This window comes from Hyposmocoma kahamanoa, unplaced genomic scaffold, assembly GCF_003589595.1.
Source record: "Hyposmocoma kahamanoa isolate Upper Pololo Valley unplaced genomic scaffold, ASM358959v1 87, whole genome shotgun sequence".
NCBI classification, from domain to species: Eukaryota; Metazoa; Arthropoda; class Insecta; order Lepidoptera; family Cosmopterigidae; genus Hyposmocoma; species Hyposmocoma kahamanoa.
The window spans coordinates 12,187,213-12,205,148 of NW_020654422.1; the positions used below are offsets into that span (position 1 = coordinate 12,187,213).

Genomic DNA, 17,936 nt, shown 5'->3' on the forward strand with positions numbered 1-17,936 from the left:
GTTTTGTAAATTAAATTATTGGTTGAAATATTACAATACCTACAATTTATTTGTTTATTCAATGAAATCCCGGCTTTAGCAAGAAAGAAAGGCATAAAAAATTGGAGATAAATGTGTTTAAATATTTATTAGGTTTATCTGATAAGATATATACAATAGATATAAAAATATTATATCTGAGATGAAAGAATAGTTACTAATTCGAAATGCGTTTGATATTAATTAGTTTATTTATGTTACAAATACACACTACATTAAGTACATGTATGTACAACGTACATTTGAAACTTATCATATGTTACAGTTAATAAGTTACAAGACGTGACTTAAATAAGTTTATCTTATAAATAACGATAATAACATTCACAATAATAAATAATACTCTTATTTTATGTTAGGAATTAAGATAAAATAATTAAAGAGACTGCGCTGTATTCTTACAAATCAAAGATTATGAAAGACACTTGCGTATTTCTATGAAGAAATTATCTACCTAAGGACGAAGATACTTAATCTACTCATGATTAAAGAATATCCGGAACTTAAAAATTATAAGAATGCGAACTGCAATAAAGTAACGACAAGAAAGGTCACAAAACTGGTTAGTTTTAGCATGCTTTCAGCATTTATTTCCATTATGTCGTATACCTTGAAACTGGGTGTGCTTTCTTCGATCATTTTCAGCGTCATTTTGGCTTTGTGCCTTATAGGTCCTGCAACAAATAAAGCGACAAAGACATCAAGAGTAATTAATTCAACATCAACCCATACGTCCCGCTGCTGGGCACGGGCATCCTCTCCGGCGACGGTTTATGCCATAGTCCCTCCGCCACAATGGCCCAGTGCGGATTGGGGACTTCACACGTTTTCCGAAGGTTGTGAACCTCCTTCGATGTGCAGGTTTAAACACGATGTATTCCTTCACTGAAAAGCTGACGGTAAATTTCAAATTAAATTTCGCATAAATTCTGACATTTTATTAAATTTGATCAACTTTTGCAGTCCCAATGCTTTTCTTCCAATACAATTAAATACTTATTATAAGAAACTGAGTCTACCAGCAGTAAAATATTGGTAAATTTCATTGTGAAAATGTAACGTAGGTAGCTTGTACAAAGTATATATAAATAAGTCGAACTTACCATTGAAGGAAAGTGACATAATGCGTATACATAAACTTTTGGTTTCTTTAACTTCTCTGAAAAATATTTCCAGTCGAAAGCAGAGTAATGCAGCTTGAATAGTGCCAATTATTATAAAAGCAAAATTCAAAACACAATCACGCAACGTTATCACCTGCAATGTAATATTGTAGATTTTCAGACACATATTTATGAAGGAACCGTTTGTTACCCTGCCGGTTTCGTCATGTCTTTTCCGCTCTTACATTACATGAACAGAAAGCTTTTTCTCACCGGCGGCTATACTATTTCATGTCGATAAGTGTGGTGACTACCTTATGCCCCCTTTTTGTACGCATTGATTCAGGTTAGAGAATAAGTGTACCTAATTCGAAGTTATATTTAATGCGGCGGCACTTACTTCTACCGGAGACAAAAATTTCAGCCGCCAAGCAGTAATGTCAGCATTACTGTGTTCCGGTTTTGAAGGGTGCTGGAGAAATTACAGGCACATAGGCCTTGTCAACTTATGTCTCAGGGTGACGGGCGCAGTGGCAGTGTGCCTCAGATCTTTGTGATTTAAAGAGCGGAGTGGCACTGCAACTGTTATTTATTTATTTAGACATTTATTTCAGGCCACATGACCCATATAATATATACCTTAAGGACTAACATATATATAATATAACATGACAATAAAATAAGCCATCAACTAACCTACACGTATTGCACTTGTCGGCGACGTGTGGCGCAAGGTGTCAGGTAACCGGCCGCGGAATCGCCGATATATGACACCCGTTCGGCCAAAACTCTTCCTTCATGAAGGCCGACAGATGTTCGGTCGGCACTGTCACCACAAACAAATTAAAATTTACGTTGTGGCGGGACTCAAACCGCTCAACCCTCAGGGTGTATTTGACTTTTAGCCTGATGTACTCCACTATGTCGTCAGACTTCGTGAAGTAACGTAGTCGCAACAGGTACAGCAGCGTCGGCGGTATTGCCGAACGGAGCAAAAAGTACGATCCTGTCGGTGCTGTGCCACAGAGGTTACGGCTGGTGTGCTTCCTCTTCCTCTTTACCACCTTTGTGAAGCCGTCCTCGTCGCATTAAACCGTCTGCTTCTGTGGTTTTGCAAGTTCGGAGACAGGCACACGAGGATTACTTTTACTCTTAGCCGATGGCGGTCTCTCGAGTTTTGAAGTGGCGAGTCGGCTGGTAGAAGCGGCTACAGCGGAGTATACACGTGCAGGGGCTGACATGCATACGGGTGACGTTTCCGCCGGGACGGAGGCGCGGGCAGCAGGGCGCAGCGCATTACGCGCTCCGGCAAGAGCGATCGCTGACGCAACCATTTGTGCCGGACTCAACATTGCTGATGGATGCATTTTGCGCCCGACGACACGTGTTTACATTAGAGACTTCTGGTGACCTACATACCGAAGCAGCGTTGCTTAATAACGCAACTTGGGTACGCAGCTCACTGAATCTGAAGCATCCAATCTACACTGCAACTCGGCCAGGCTTGACTTCAGAGAAGTGATATCCTTCAGCAGCCTGGTAACATCGACGTGGTCGAACGGGGACGATGGGCAGGGCGGGGGGCAGTTTGTGCAGCTCGTTCGCTACGAATGTAGGCACGTCGTCCGGGTCAGTCGCCTTCAGGAGTGTGATAACATCCTGGAGACTCTTCACGCCTCCATCCCTCCGGCGAGATTGCATCTGCTCAGCTTTGTCGAGGCTCTCGAACAACAGCGTCTTGCCATTGCAAATCTCATCCTCGTTCAGATCTGCACGATGCTGACATCGTCCATGGTATCGATGGCGTGTTGAATAGACTCATAGCCAAAAGCTCATTGGCTATGAGTTGTTGGGAACCCAGTGCCACTTACGCGCAGCGGCCTATGCCGCGCGAAACTCGAATTATAATAACTCTCACTGCGTATTGGACGCGTCCGTTTCCGAACTCGCACCGAACTGCAATGTTATGAACATGGACAGGCGTGTAGCTTACCATCAAACGCAAAACTTGTGAGTCTCTTACCTTGATATTATAAAAAACAGTCAAAAATGCTTTCACTAAAATAATAAAACACTGATAGGTATGTAATAATAGCCGTGATAGCCTAATGATTTGGTTGGTGGTGAGTTCGAATCCGGGCTCGGGCCTCTGAAATTTTACGGAATTAATTTTGAAATTTCCTGTGAGTTTTTCTGTCAATGAAAACATCGCAGTAGAGCACACTATGAAAGAGTTCGTCCAGGATAGTACTGTGCTTCATAAACCGGTCGCAGGTATTATCCGAAAAATTCCTTTGAGTAACAATTCTGTGCAAAGACGAATTTATGAAATGGCTGAAAACATTAAAGAATCATTGTGCAATCATCTGAGGACTAGTCAATTCTCAATTCAGCTCGATAAGTCCACTTTACCAACTAATGAAGCATTGTTGCTGTCTTACGTCAGGTTTATTAAAAATGAGAAAATATGTTTTTTTTTTTTATGTTAGTAGGCAAACGAGCAGACAAGCCACTTGATGGGAGGTGGTCATTGTCGCCCATGGACACGAGCAATACCAGAGGCATCACCCATGCGTTGCCGACTCCGGAGAACCTTGTTTACACGTCTTTTGAAGAACTCCATGTTATAGCGCAAGGGGAACACTTCAGGAGGAAGGCCATTCCACATCTTACTGGTTCGGGGAAGGAACGAACGAGATGCTCGAGTGGTCGTGACGTGCCAAGCATCGAGGAAGTGGGGATGGAGTCTTCTCCTTCGGCGGGTCGTACAGTGGTAAAAGAGTGACGGAGGCACCAACTCAAAGAGTTCGTCTGAGCACTCCCCGTTATACAGACGGTAGAACACACATAGAGAGCCAACATCTCTCCGCAAACTAAGGGGCTCTAAACCGTCTGTAAGCATAGGGTCGTCGACAATTCGAACAGCCCGACGTTGGATGGAGTCAAGTGGATATATGGATATGTGAGAAACTATTTGTTTGCTAGAAATTTAGAGACCGATACAAAAGGCGAAACCATATTCAATACATTGGAAAAGTTATGTGATGAGAAAGAGATTCCCTTGAAAAATATTACATCAGTTGCTACGGATGGCACTCTGGCTATGACAGGGTGCCACAAAGGCTTCATAGCGTACTTAAAAAATAAAATTCCAGATGTCCTTGCTGTACATTGCGTTATTCATAGACAACATTTGGTTGCTAGAAATTTAAGTGAACGACTTTTTCAATCACTGCAATATATCTCCAAAGCAGTAAAAACCGTAACAGCTCTTTGATTGATAGATTATTTCATCAGCTTTGTGTTTCTAATGACGAAGATTCAACCGTTTGTAGTTTCATACTGAAGTTCGTTGGCTATCACGAGGCAATTGTTTGATTCGATTTTACAACCTGTTTGACTATGTGATAGAGTTCTTGGAAACTAAAGATAAAGAATTGCGCAACAAGCTCATTACATCAAAGAATGATATAGCTTACTTACATGACAGACCTGTATAAATTGTTCAACGACATGAATCTCCAACTGCAAGGCGATGAACTAAATTTAATAAAAACAAAAAATGTCGTCACTGCTTTCGCAGTCAAACTGCTTCTACACAAAAAAATATGGGCAGACTCACACACACACAACTTTCCGAATTTATCAGTATCCTGCAGTAACGACGACTTGTTTGCCTACTGCCAACGTTTGGAAAACCTCCACATTTACTTCATATTCACATTTTGAACTTGGAAATACCAGCCTGGATGTTGGATCCATTTTAAAATGTCAACACAGCAATATCACCTCAGCTTGAAGAAAAACTTATAGAATTGACAACGAACGAGGAAATAAAAATCAAGTTCAAAAATGGCTACCAAGAATTTTGTCTACAAAAACCGATCCCGCAATTGTACCCTGGATTGTGGTCAATCATTCAACGGTTCTTGGTAGCATTCCCATCGTCATATTTATATGAACGTGGTTTTAGTGCTGTGGCAACGCTGCTTACTAAAAAGATAAATCGTTTGTATGTTACCGAACGTGGTGACTTACGGCTGTTCTTGAGTAAATTGGTACCTAATATCAACAAACTTATTAAACAGCATCAGATTCATCGTTCACATTAGTTTTTATATTAGAATCAATTAATTATGTTTGTTTTATTTTGAATAAAAAATACTCTGCCTGAATACTATAAAGTTGCGTTTCAATAATCATTCTCATTGGCAGGTGTAGCACGTAAGAGTTAACTTAACCTAACCTACTGCGCTCAGGTCTCAAGTTAACTCTTGCGGGTTATAGTAAAAGTCTCGTTTATAATGAATGTTTAATATCCGCTAATATAGCTCTCAATAATTAATTTAATTTGAAGTTATAGTGGTTTTTAAGTAGGTGAAAAAATGGGGGCGCCAAAAAATAATTTATTCTCAAAGTGGGCAGTAGACAAAATAAGGTTGGGAACCCCTGGTCTAAACCTTCGCCTGATAGAAGACCCGTGCCTAGCAGTAAGACGTATAAATGGGTTGATTATGTTGTTGATGTAATATTAGTCTTTGTGAAAATAATTGAATGCTGACAAATAATCGTTATTGTTTATCAGCACAAAATTATTGTCACTTCAGGGACCCACCTTATTACTATAATTCATTCATAAATCCAATAACAACAAGCACTACACCAAAAGTTTTCATTTCAATTTATTTAAAATTTGTTTTAATCAAGTGCGTACAAAACGGAGGCACAAAAAAACAGGGAGCATAACGAACGGACCCTATTGTAAAGATAGTAAAATAATATTAAAGTCTAATACGTACAAATAGAAATAATATATTAGAAAGCATGTTGTCGAATTTTTCTTTTATTTACTTTAGAACAGAAGTGAACATATTTTACTCACGCCACTTTGCAGACCTATAGTAATGAACTCGACCACAATTATTATTGTTAGAATGTAGTTGATGAGAGATAACAGGACCTGTAAATTATACAAAAACTACATACAACACGTCAACAATGAAACGACACACAACTACTTAAAGATGCACATAATTAATTATGGTGCAACTTCGTAAATTTTGGCATTAAGAAGCCTCGCTACTCTCATCATTTTCTAGGGCTGAGCCCTAGGAAAGCATTTTGATATACTACTAAAATATAAAAAATTTAAAACGGCTAAAATGTCGTTGAAAATACCAAATACAAACATTACGATACGACGCAAGCACATAGAAAAATTCGTGAGGTCCGCTAATTCGTTTCGTGGCTTAGTTGGTATAGCGTGTGCCACGGTATGCTAGAAGACGTCGGTTCGAATCCGGTCGGATCGAAGGAATTTTTTATGAGTGTTCGATCTTTGTATATTAATACAAAATTATAAAAAATTGGTTATATTTCTCACCTGAAATCTGTAGAGATTTTGAAATTGCTCAAAACATTGGAACAATGCCTTCAAATGAATATCAACGTCACAAGTTCTGAAATCATGTGTCTGAGCAGCTAATTGCCTAATTGACGATCTTTTAGTTACATTATACAATGTTACTTTTCCTACAAAATGTTCTAGGTCTATGTAGTTGGCTATTATCGAGTTAATAAAACGTAATCTCGAAACAAAATACGCTGATAAATTAATGCAATATACTGTCTCTAACGTGACAGTGAAGTACAAGTACATGGTTGAAATAAAACCAAGTAACAATAAACCTAAGTTCACGAACATTAACAGTAATATGCACATCACACCCCCCAACGACAAAATTGTTGTATTGTATGTAAAACGTAAAAATTTGTTCATAACCTTATGCAGTCCAATTCCCGTAGTCCTATCTATTTCTTGCATCTTAATATAAAATTTCACGTTCGCTTCGTTGTTTAAAAACCGCACGTGAATCATATTGCACAAAAACACTAGAATGTATAATGTTACACCGGCCTGTAATAACAAGCCTACAAAAGGACAATCCCTATATCGTAAGATATACAATTTAGAAAAAGTATAACATACGATCGAGAAGAAAATGCCACATATGACAGTGAACAATTTTTGAGATACGGTCGGGGGCGATACGAAACGGTCTCTGGCATAAACGCGACTTGAGCCTAAGATCCTTTGAGCTACATTGAAATATGAAAACACTTTTAAAAAATCTTCTTCTAATATGTCCTTTGATAGGTATTCACTAGTGTTGGACTTTGTGATTGTGTTCATTTTGAAGTGTTATTACATTCTGATCACTATAGTGAACAAAACTATTTTCCTATTACCTATTCTGCGTATGTAAATGTTGTCGGCGATATCTAATAAATTTAATTTTAGATTTAGTAAGTCCACATGCTTCTAAAACCCATTTAATTATTAGAATTATTTGAAATTTTCATTTTACTGGTGGCCGGTGTGTGCGACCATAAACATAGAAATGGGATTTTAATCGTTGAGGGTTTACGGACAAAATTATTTTTATTAGGTGATGGGTGCTTAACAAAATTATTTTTTATATCGCAGCTATCTAAATACTTGTACATATACGGAAATCAATCTGCTGCAATCATTATATAAATTTACGCATCTATATTTCGCTGTTATTTGTATGTACCTACATGGTTTTGAAAGTCTAAAGAAATAGGTACGTATATGTAAGTGTCATCAAACACTACATAATGTAAAGCATGGCGCTGAAAGTAAAGTATTAAATTAATGACTTCGACTAGATACTATCTAGGAGTAAAGATTACAATTAGATTTCATTCGGAACCTTCTACCTAATTTCAGAATCCTAATAATCGTTAAACAAAAAACACTTCTGAAGGAATGTAGGTGTTCAATTAGTTGTTCAATGCGTCATGCTATTATCTGGCTTAATATGAAATACACATATAGCGACGCAATAAATACCTAAGAATCTAACAGGTAATGTACTGATTATTTATAAAATACACAAAACAAGAATATACAAAAATCATAGGGCTATACATATTACCTACATGAAAACACTTTCAGAAATCTTGTAATATGTTTGGTAACGCCAGATAGTTTATGTCTGAGTTCGCATCTCCTTTTCCTTTCCCATCCCACTCCAGCTCGAAGGACCAATTATGATGACGCTATAAATCTAACATTTTTAGATACTTGCGAGCTCACCTATCCCGCAGCTCTCCACGAGCCATTGAAGGTTTCAAATTTTAAATCATGTATAGCGTCACCAATGTTCATTGATAGATATTCACTAGAGTTGGAATTTGTAATTGTATTTATTTTATATTAGATTAAGAACATTAAATTTAACTGCCTCCGTAGCCGAACAGTTACCATACTAGTCTGCCGCGCAGAGCTCCCGGGTTCGATTCCCGTGCCGAATATTTGTATGACCTACATTTATTTCTGTCCTGAGTTTGGGTGTAATTTGTGGTTGTCTGTTGTGTGTCCGTGGCACCCGCGACACAGGGTTTCCCTATAGTTTCCCAAGTGCGGGGCTATAAGTGTGTGCTTTATAGGAAATAAAATAATATATACACCTATATGAGATGGATCAGTGTTTATAGCAGAGCAAACTGAAACAACAGGATGGCGTGAGTAGCTGTGATTGCTAACAAATTAAGAGGTAACCGCGTGTTTAGGTCAAAAATGTTGTATATTGTCATGTTGCCTTTCGCTTCCAAAAGGGTAAGAATCCTTTTCGCATTGTATCTTGATTTGCCTAGAAATAAACAATCTTGTTAACAAACAGAATATTTTTGTGTAAGCAAGTAAGTATCTGAAACTCCACATCAGGCATCAAATTAAAGTTCAGCTTGAGTATAGGCCACTATATTTTTAATATCTATTTAATTATTACAGTTATTTAGCAATTTAGTTTGTGCTTAGTGGTCAGCTTTTACGACGATCCATATTCAAATGGGATTTTAATGTTTAGGGATAACATTTATTATTTAATTGTGGCTGATTAAAATTTAAGTATATTTACGACTACATAGCTATCTAAGTATCGATACATGTAGATCTGCTGTAATAATAATGTATCTTGACAACTAAGTCTAAGGGAAGAATGTTAGGCCATAACCTATTGCTCAGGCCACATAAAAAGTGGAATGTAAATAACTTTTTTTCTGTATAATTATTTTCTGTAAATCCTTTAAATTTGATAATAAATTCGTATTGGACATGAGACTGTATTTTCGGATCCAAATTGCGTATATTTATATTTTCATACAAACCAACGTTTGAATTTAGATCCGAAAATAGTTTCGTTTCCATGTCTAAGAATTGTGATAACCTAAGAAATAAATTCGTAGTCACCTTGAACCTGAGATGACAAAATTTTATTACATAAAAGTCTCATTTTGTCCAATTTGGATTCAACAGCTGCCGTGAATATGCATAACATTACTATTACCAGTGCAGCTAAAAACACGGGCAGCAAGGATATACTCGCTTGGAAGTTAAAATCCTGAAACAATATTACCTGTGAGCATGTAAATAGATAAACTCAGAAGGGAGGTTAGAGAAGGTTGAAAATGATTGTAAAGAAATTCGATACATCTGTGACCTGTAATTGATTGTAATGGTTGTAGATAACAGTGAGTAGAACGACGCCATTACGAACCGGCTTATTGTACACTATGGAACCTACAATTCATATATCACTTTTCAAAATTATATAACACCCAATGTATGTATGTAGGTTTGTAAACCTAAATAATGTATATTTAATAACACTTAAATGAAAAATTTAATAAGTCCGTCGACACAAAATGTAAAACTCTAAATGTCAACAATAATAATTATCTGTTTATTAATTCGTGGTTTTTGATCTATAACGGCGCCTGGGGACCGCCAAGTAAATGAAATAAGGAATTATTAAATTAAATAGAATGGTAGCCAGGTAATAAAACATTACCTAGGTATTTAAAAGATTTAAAAAATAACAAAATAATAAAAGGCAACGAAAACACACGGGACCGATAGGACTATAGAATCGGATATTCCTTTTATTCCTTCCGATACCGCTGATGTCTTGTTTGTAGTCGTCAACTTACCTGTGCTTTGGTCATAGTAATGAAACTCTGCATTACCAATAAATTATTCAACAATATTTGTCCGATGTAGAAGAATATCTGAAACGAGATGATATATACTTAGGTACAGGCAGAGAATAAAAAAGTAACGGGAAAGGGCACTCTCCGCCCCTCTCTGGGTTTAGATACCCCACCGCATCCTTCATATTGACAGCCACATGATCACATTGACGGAACGGCAACGAGACTGTCGTCAGCGAGTCGTTTGCTAAGGACGATTTTAATGTTTAAATTCCGAATTTTGAATATAATGCGATTTCATATTTTATTTGTAAGTCAATGCGATTTCATAACATATTATTTAAAGATTTTTGTTTTATTAGAATAAAATATTTTAGTGTAGGTAATTTACGGTAGTGTTGTTCACTTGTTATGTTAAAGGCCTTTGCTTAAGCTACTTATTGCACTTGATTTAACTTAACTGGTGTAATTTACTGTTGTTTTAGTATTTAATAAATAAAATCATTAGTATTATACGTAACGATCATATTATTCACGTATACAATACATTCGTGTTTTACTATTTTGTTCATATTACTTACGTTATTACGTATAATGTATTGTATTCAATACATTCATTTGCTCTTACAAAGTCACTGTGCACGTTAAACCAGAAAATAAATGGTTCGAAGAAGTGATCGATACCTTACCACTTCACGCACACACTGCGTGTGTGCAGACAGCAGCTTTCTGTACGTAGTAGTAATAGGTAAAAATAACTTTCTACCGTTGAATGGAGTGTACGGGGAGTGGTACAGGGTCAAGAGAACAAGCCTTCAACTCTGTGCCGCTTACGGTAAGGACGGTCCAAAATCCAAAAAGTCAAGCTAAATGTTCACTTGACCATGCCGTTTAAGTCACATAAATATTAAAATGTATTATTTCGTAGTTGTTTTTATTGTGTATTTTAATATTCGTGTTAAAAAAATTAACAGTAGAAATAAACAAGTTAAACTTCAAATTAGACGCTTGTAGGACCACTGAAGTGTCGCGGCAGCCGCGCGTCTGTAGCGCTTCAGTAATTTTGGGTTCATTAATGTTGACTGCAAAAGTGGCTCGTATCACGAATAATGTATGAAATATTGTAAGACTTAGAAGTGGCGCGGCTATTTAATTTGAAGCAATGGCGTAATGTTGATTTCTGCCGCCCGGGTCATTCTTAAATTTGTTGCCTCTCTATTTTCACGATCACAAAAGTAGGAGGATCGACTTCGCCACCCATGTGTTGTTCTGGGTCCGTTTTCACAAATAGTGGAATTTATTTTCTAATTTTAAGTAAAACAATAATTATTATGAGTAGTTAGCACTTTGCACCCCAACGCTACGCCACTGATTTCAAGGCGTCCTAAGTTACATTGAAACTACTACAAAAAATAAATCACACTTTGCAATACAAACATTTTAAAAGTGCTGTAAATCTAAAGGTTTGAATTCAAACAAACTATAAGCGCACATACAGACACACACTCACACACACAAATGAACTTGTTTCATTTTAGTCACGTGTAAGTCAACTTAAATACTTATTCTCTTTTTTTTTAAATTTATTCAATTTCAAACAAATTTTATAAAAAACGACGATTCTTTATCGCTAGGTAAAAAACTTAGTGATTTAACCACCTAGCGATGAGCTAACAAGCTCGACACATAAATTAACTTAATTCACTATAATATTAATTAATTCTAGAGTATATGTCTACATTTACAGAAATACTATATGTAGATATTATTACTACAAACCAAGATAGTGTCTCTTTAAAACAGTTTTGCATTTCTTGACATTACCCTCAATGTTACTTAGCACTTAAAAGTATAGTTGAGTCAAAGAATAGCGAGCCCTCCTAGGACATGTCCATATTACTTAATACCAACTATTAGGTAATTATATACCCGACCTATGCCTTTTGTATATGAATAAATACTTTTTGTCTTTTTATTTGCTATTGTGATAACATGCCTGAAAACTATGAAATTAATTAATAGGAATATTGAATATAATAATATATGTAATAAGGCACACACTCATAGCCGAACAAAATAATTTTACAGGGGAAATGAATAGTTAACCTGTGGATCGATTCAGAACCTTACGATAACTCAATTGTCGACCGATTCGATTTGACATCATTACGATGGTACGATTTCTTTTCATTTTTATTCACAACACCCGAATCGAACGTCAAACTGTCGTATTCGAAACCGAACCGAAATGACGTCACACCCGTACGATTACTCGAACTTCTCGACCGGCAAAAGCTACAAACATTATTCATGATTATTCAGAACACAGTTATCGAATGAAAGTTACCGAACATCCTATTGTTTACTAAGCAAGAAAGTAATATGGAAATCTCTTATTATTTTGTATAAAGTCTGGATTATGTTCAATTTTATTAATTTATTTTAATGCAAAACTAAGGCATTCCTATATTTTAGGCCTTTAAAATCTTAAAAATGTATATAAATGGATTTTCATTTTTCTTATAATCTATTTCACCGACTAACTCCGTAAACGCTCTTGGATAAAGATATCGGATCGTATCGGAATGTTCTGAATAGCTCGGAAAGCGCCCTTCGATTCGAGAACGATATCCAATCGAACGATTCGGTTAAAATATCGAAGAGTTAATCTAATCTAAGTCTAATTATGGATATCGAGTTCTTAGGTTGTGGTCTTACCACAGTAATTGTGGATTTACCACAATTAGACTTAGATTAGAGATTAAATTATTGTTTGCTGATATCGTTTGATACCACTTACCGGTATTTGGTAGAGCTGCAACAAGTCTTTTAGCACTTGTAATATACTGTGCACCCCGACAACCAATTGACCGCCAACTCTACCATCCGATTTCTTGAACTCAGTGACCATCCAAATACGTTTATCGAAAATCCCAAAGACGTTCCTAGCAAATGATTCATTTTCTAACAAACTGTTGATATACGTTACCCTAATCCCAACGTAATATATGATGTAAATATATAGAACCACATCAATATAAATTCCTAGTCCAAACATTTCGGTCATCACTGAAGCGAAACAAAACTCTTGCATGTTAAGAATATTAAAGGTGAAAACCCTCAAAACTCCAAGAACCGCGACTATTACGGTGGTCACTAAAAATGACACAGTTAATTTCTCATTAATTTGTTCTGATTGGTGCATATGAATTTCCCGATCGATGTAATGCAACTGTACATAGAGTTTGCTATTGAGGTGGCCATTTTGGAAGTTGTTTTGCCAGGCTATTATCACATTCGTTATTTCATTCGTCGCAATCAGGGGGCCAATCGCGCTAATTGTCAAAGGTTTAACCAAAACCTCCAACCTCGCCAATCTGACACGTTGTGTACATTTCGTATCGCGCTAACTGTCAAAACAAAAACCTAAGCCAAAACTTAGACGTGTGACACGTAACGCACATTTGGTATCGCGCTAATTGTCAAACGTAAAACCAAAACCTAAAATGTTGCAAATTGGTATCGCGCTAAATATTTTGACATTTTAACCTCACATGTAACCTTGGGGGAATAGATTAACCTTTGCAAGGTCAAGGTTTGTGTGGCAGTTAATGGAGAGTAACTTTTCACTACGTTTATCGTATATAAAAGATGTTCCACGGTTACTTAAATGTTTTGGAAAGTGTTTATGAGGTGGATGTGGCCTAAGAACGGGCTTTAAATAAAAGAAAAGCATAGAAAGACGATCACATTTAACATGTCTGAGGAGAAATTCCGCAAACGATATACCGTTTGTCCACGGAATTCATTTCAGGATTGGTGGAAGAACTATGCCTACATATTCTCGTTAAAGGACGGTCTGTTGCATTGGATGTGGAGACAAAGGTAAGGGTTGAGTGGAATCCGAAAGTTCTGTTTTGCATAATAACCAAAATTTCTATACTGTGTAAATCATTATTAATTTTGTTACAGATTTTAATAGCTCGTATAGTTTTTAACAACTGGGGCGTACCAGACCCCCATTGGCAAGTGCTTATCACCCTTTCCCAAGTCAGTGTCAGAGAGGCACAAGCGGTAGCTGCTTCAAATAAACCAGTTATTATGAATAAATATGCAGCTTTCCTAAAAGGCATGCCGAAAGAGATGGTATTAAAAGGCGGTGAGAAAATAAGCTTTACAATGTACATCATATTTATTAGTTCTTGTCTTATTTCCTGTTGTTATTATCAAATTAAAATTACAGGTATAGGTAAAATATGTATAGTTGTATAAAAATATATTACAAGGTTACAATTTATCTCTTTTAACACTTGACTTTATACAACATATTGTCCCCTTACAGTGAAGCCTCACATATGCATTTTCAGTTTGTTTTTACTGATTTTTGTTGAATAAAAATTAATAATGTAATAATATAGTATCTAAAAGAGGTATAATTTAAGTAATTAAAATGCTAACTACACACATTATTGCATTTACTATACTTCACACCATATTTTTATCTTCATCCTAAAAAATTACATAGAAATATGAGGTATTCATTCTAAGATGACGATGTATACCTATTGTAATTGTTTATTATCTTAATATCTAAATTGATGTATACTTTTAAGAGGTTGAAATAAAAAAAAGAGTGTATTTTTAGTTTATTTATTGCCTCAATCTACCCCAAATCATCCTTCATTTCCGGAGCGAGCTTGCTTTTGATTCTTCAAAGAAGTCTGAAACAAAAATATGTATATAGGAAGATTGGAGACCTAAATTTAAGACTGTGCCATACCTCTAATGAGAGTAGTGACAGATAAAGCAGGATGGGTATTTATATACATACAGTATGAAGCCAACATAAACGCCAGAATGTTTAGGGGCCTTTTCAAAATACATTTAAAAAAATGTTTATATCACTGTGGAAATATAAAGGGGACAAAAGTCTACAGATTAGACCTTCGTTCCTTACGCTCTTTCAGATTTCCACAATTGAACATATCATCAGCAGGAATTAAGAAAACATGTTGAAAACAAACCTGTCATTCTTGTTAAATAGTCTATCAAAAAGGTTAACTGCAGGCACCAACTCGGTAATTGCTTTGCAAATGGCAGCTACGGATTGGGCATGCAGATCATCTGCTTTGGCAGAAATAATAGCTGCCTCAGCCTGCACCCTGCCAGCATTCACTTGCTGTAAGAATGCTTCGCATGCTCGCTGCTCCTCAATGCATAAGAATTCTACCCGGCTCTGCTCCAACGCTCATCAGCTCGCTGTCAACGAAATAATAGATGTGATGGAATAAAGAGTGGGAAAGAATTTGCTCGAATTGAAAGTTACTTTGTTTTTTAATTAATAATAAAGAGTGAGAAAGTTACTTTGTTATTGAATTGTATGTTTGAAGTTATTTTGTGCTAGAGTTGGTGTCCTTTAGGAAGGTTGGTAGGGCCTCTGCCGCAGTCGATGTGGCGTAGATTCTCACCCTGCTTTTCATACCATTCCATACCTGAATAACAATAATAACATCGCATATTATAGTGATATGAGTTCTGGTACAATAACGGTGAGTGATCCACTCACTGTATCCTATTACCTCGCATTATAGCTCACCTTTTGGGATCTATTGCGGGGCCACAAAATAGCCACACACTCGTACCATAGGCGTGCTGATAACACGCGCGAACAACGCCGAGCGAAGTCATTCTCAAGCCAAATCTCTGTGCGATTCGAACTCCAGCAAAGATGGAGCTGGCTTACAGTGGTCGCTCGCCGTCCGACCGCATCCACACTGGCTGAAATACGAGCATCATTATTAATTCTACATTGCTAACATTTCGAAATTAATAGTAGTTAGCGTACCTATTTGATTGTATAAAAAGATAATATTTTATTAAATAGAATATTAAAAAAGGAAAACAATGTGTAGGTACTTGCCTCTGCGTGTTTTATCTACAACAACAACACACTAAATTCAATTAATTTGGTTCAAATCACAACACATATGTTTGTTTACAATAGAATTTAATGACATTTCTTTTACACACTTTTTTAAATCGCTCTTTTATAGACTTGAATTCGTAGATATTGACATTTCAGTGCGTTTTACGGTAAAATTTAGTCGGTTTTAGGAAGTCAAGGCACGTCTCTTAAAATTTAATACGAGGTTATAGTTTGAGGTTTAACTGAGGTTTAGGTTCATTAAAACTGATAGCGCGATTGCATTTTGTGCGTCGGTAGAACCATTAATTAACCAAAACCATAACCTCAAATGTTGTACGGTTAAACCTTGCGAAAATAGCGCGATTGGCCCCCAGCACTTTTAAGAGAAAGTCCGTTGCCTTAGGCGCAAAAATGGTCGAACAGTGGAGAACCGTATCAATAGAACACAAAACAGATAAAAGACACAGCAAACAACTGTAACACTTGTAGATGCTCGAAGGAGCTGTCACAAATTTATATTTCATATTGACTCGAAGTCTCCCTAATATTCTCTGTACGGAATGTATTGGGTAAAATAGTTGAACAAAATCGTCGTTTAGCATGTCCTCGCATAGTTGTTCTATATTTTTACGCTCCATTTTTTCTGTTTTTAGGAGCTTTTCTTTTGTTACTGCCGTTACTTTGGATTGTTGACTGGTTAATACAAACTTTGTTGACAATTATTACAAGAAATAATTTGTTCCCCTGAGTCAATGTCATAAGGCCACTGAGGCAGTATTACTAAAAGGGTTAAAGATACTATTTAGAGTTCCGTCGACAAAATTTTCTAGTACCGTTGTAATAATTCAGAATGTGCCGTAAGTGATAATTTATACGTTTATATTAGTAACGAAGATTGTTTGCAAGCTTAGAGGAAAGAAAACTTAGAGGAAATTCCAAAATAAGATAATGATCTCACAAAATTAGGCGAGCTGTAGAACGTAGTGCTTTTCGCATAAACACAACAAAGCTTAAACGGAACGTAGTTATGCCGAAACTTAACGGCTACGGTACCGTATCACGATGACTCCGACTCGATCTGGGCTGGTTTATTTAATAGGGTATCAGTTTAGTTGCGTGACTTACATATCGTCACCATAATCGAGTGCTTAAAATTTGGCTAGTGAGGTTAAATCATGTAGTTAGAGTTAAATCATTTAGTAGGTTCGGATCACGGAACAATAGATTAATTTTCCGACAGCCATTTTATAGGTACAATACTTACGTACTTTACTCCACCCTTTTTTTTTTTTTGACGGGGGAAATCTTTATGGATACCCCTGAGCCCAGGGAGACTCAGGGGTTATGTGGGGACTCTCCCTCCACACTGGAAGGCCTACCCCACTAAAACCACCCCGGGTTTCCTTCTCGCCGGTTGAGTCGGCGCCGTGGGATCAGTGAACATTCACCACGACGCCGCCCGGCCGCCCTAGCTTGCGCCAGGGCTCTCGCGCCAACAGAGGGACGAGTCGATTGTCCTCCGACCCGCCCCCCAGACGAGTGAGGCCGTGCAATGCAGGCTCCGGAGTCCCTGTCCAGAGCCTGCTGGTCTCACTAGGGGATCAGGCGAGCAGCGAACTGCCTTCGTCTTCTCCCCGTACGTCTGCGCCGGAGCGGGTGCGCGTCCGCCGCGTCCTCGCGCACCCGCTCCGCGGCCTCCTTTTGCGACATAACCTCTGTGCAAAAGGAGGCCACCGCCTCCCAGGACTCCTCACCATCGAGCATTGTGGCAACCACGCTCGGCAACGAGAGGTCCTGCCCTATAGTCCCCGTCAGAGTGCGGCGCTGCTCATCCCACCGGCTACACACCT

The 17,936-nt window shown here is 37.3% G+C and overlaps 1 protein-coding gene across 1 annotated transcript; it reads right to left on the bottom strand.

Annotated features, from left to right (window-relative positions):
• Nucleotides 1-549: 549 nt before the first annotated feature.
• Nucleotides 550-15,284, bottom strand: LOC113235375. The gene is made up of 5 exons (XM_026471054.1): nt 15,265-15,284; nt 6,526-7,306; nt 2,584-2,746; nt 2,293-2,496; nt 550-713 (listed from the first exon to the last, which is right to left on the bottom strand). The coding sequence occupies exons 1-5, from the start codon at nt 15,282-15,284 to the stop codon at nt 550-552; spliced, it is 1,332 nt and encodes a 443-aa protein (XP_026326839.1).
• Nucleotides 15,285-17,936: the final 2,652 nt, after the last annotated feature.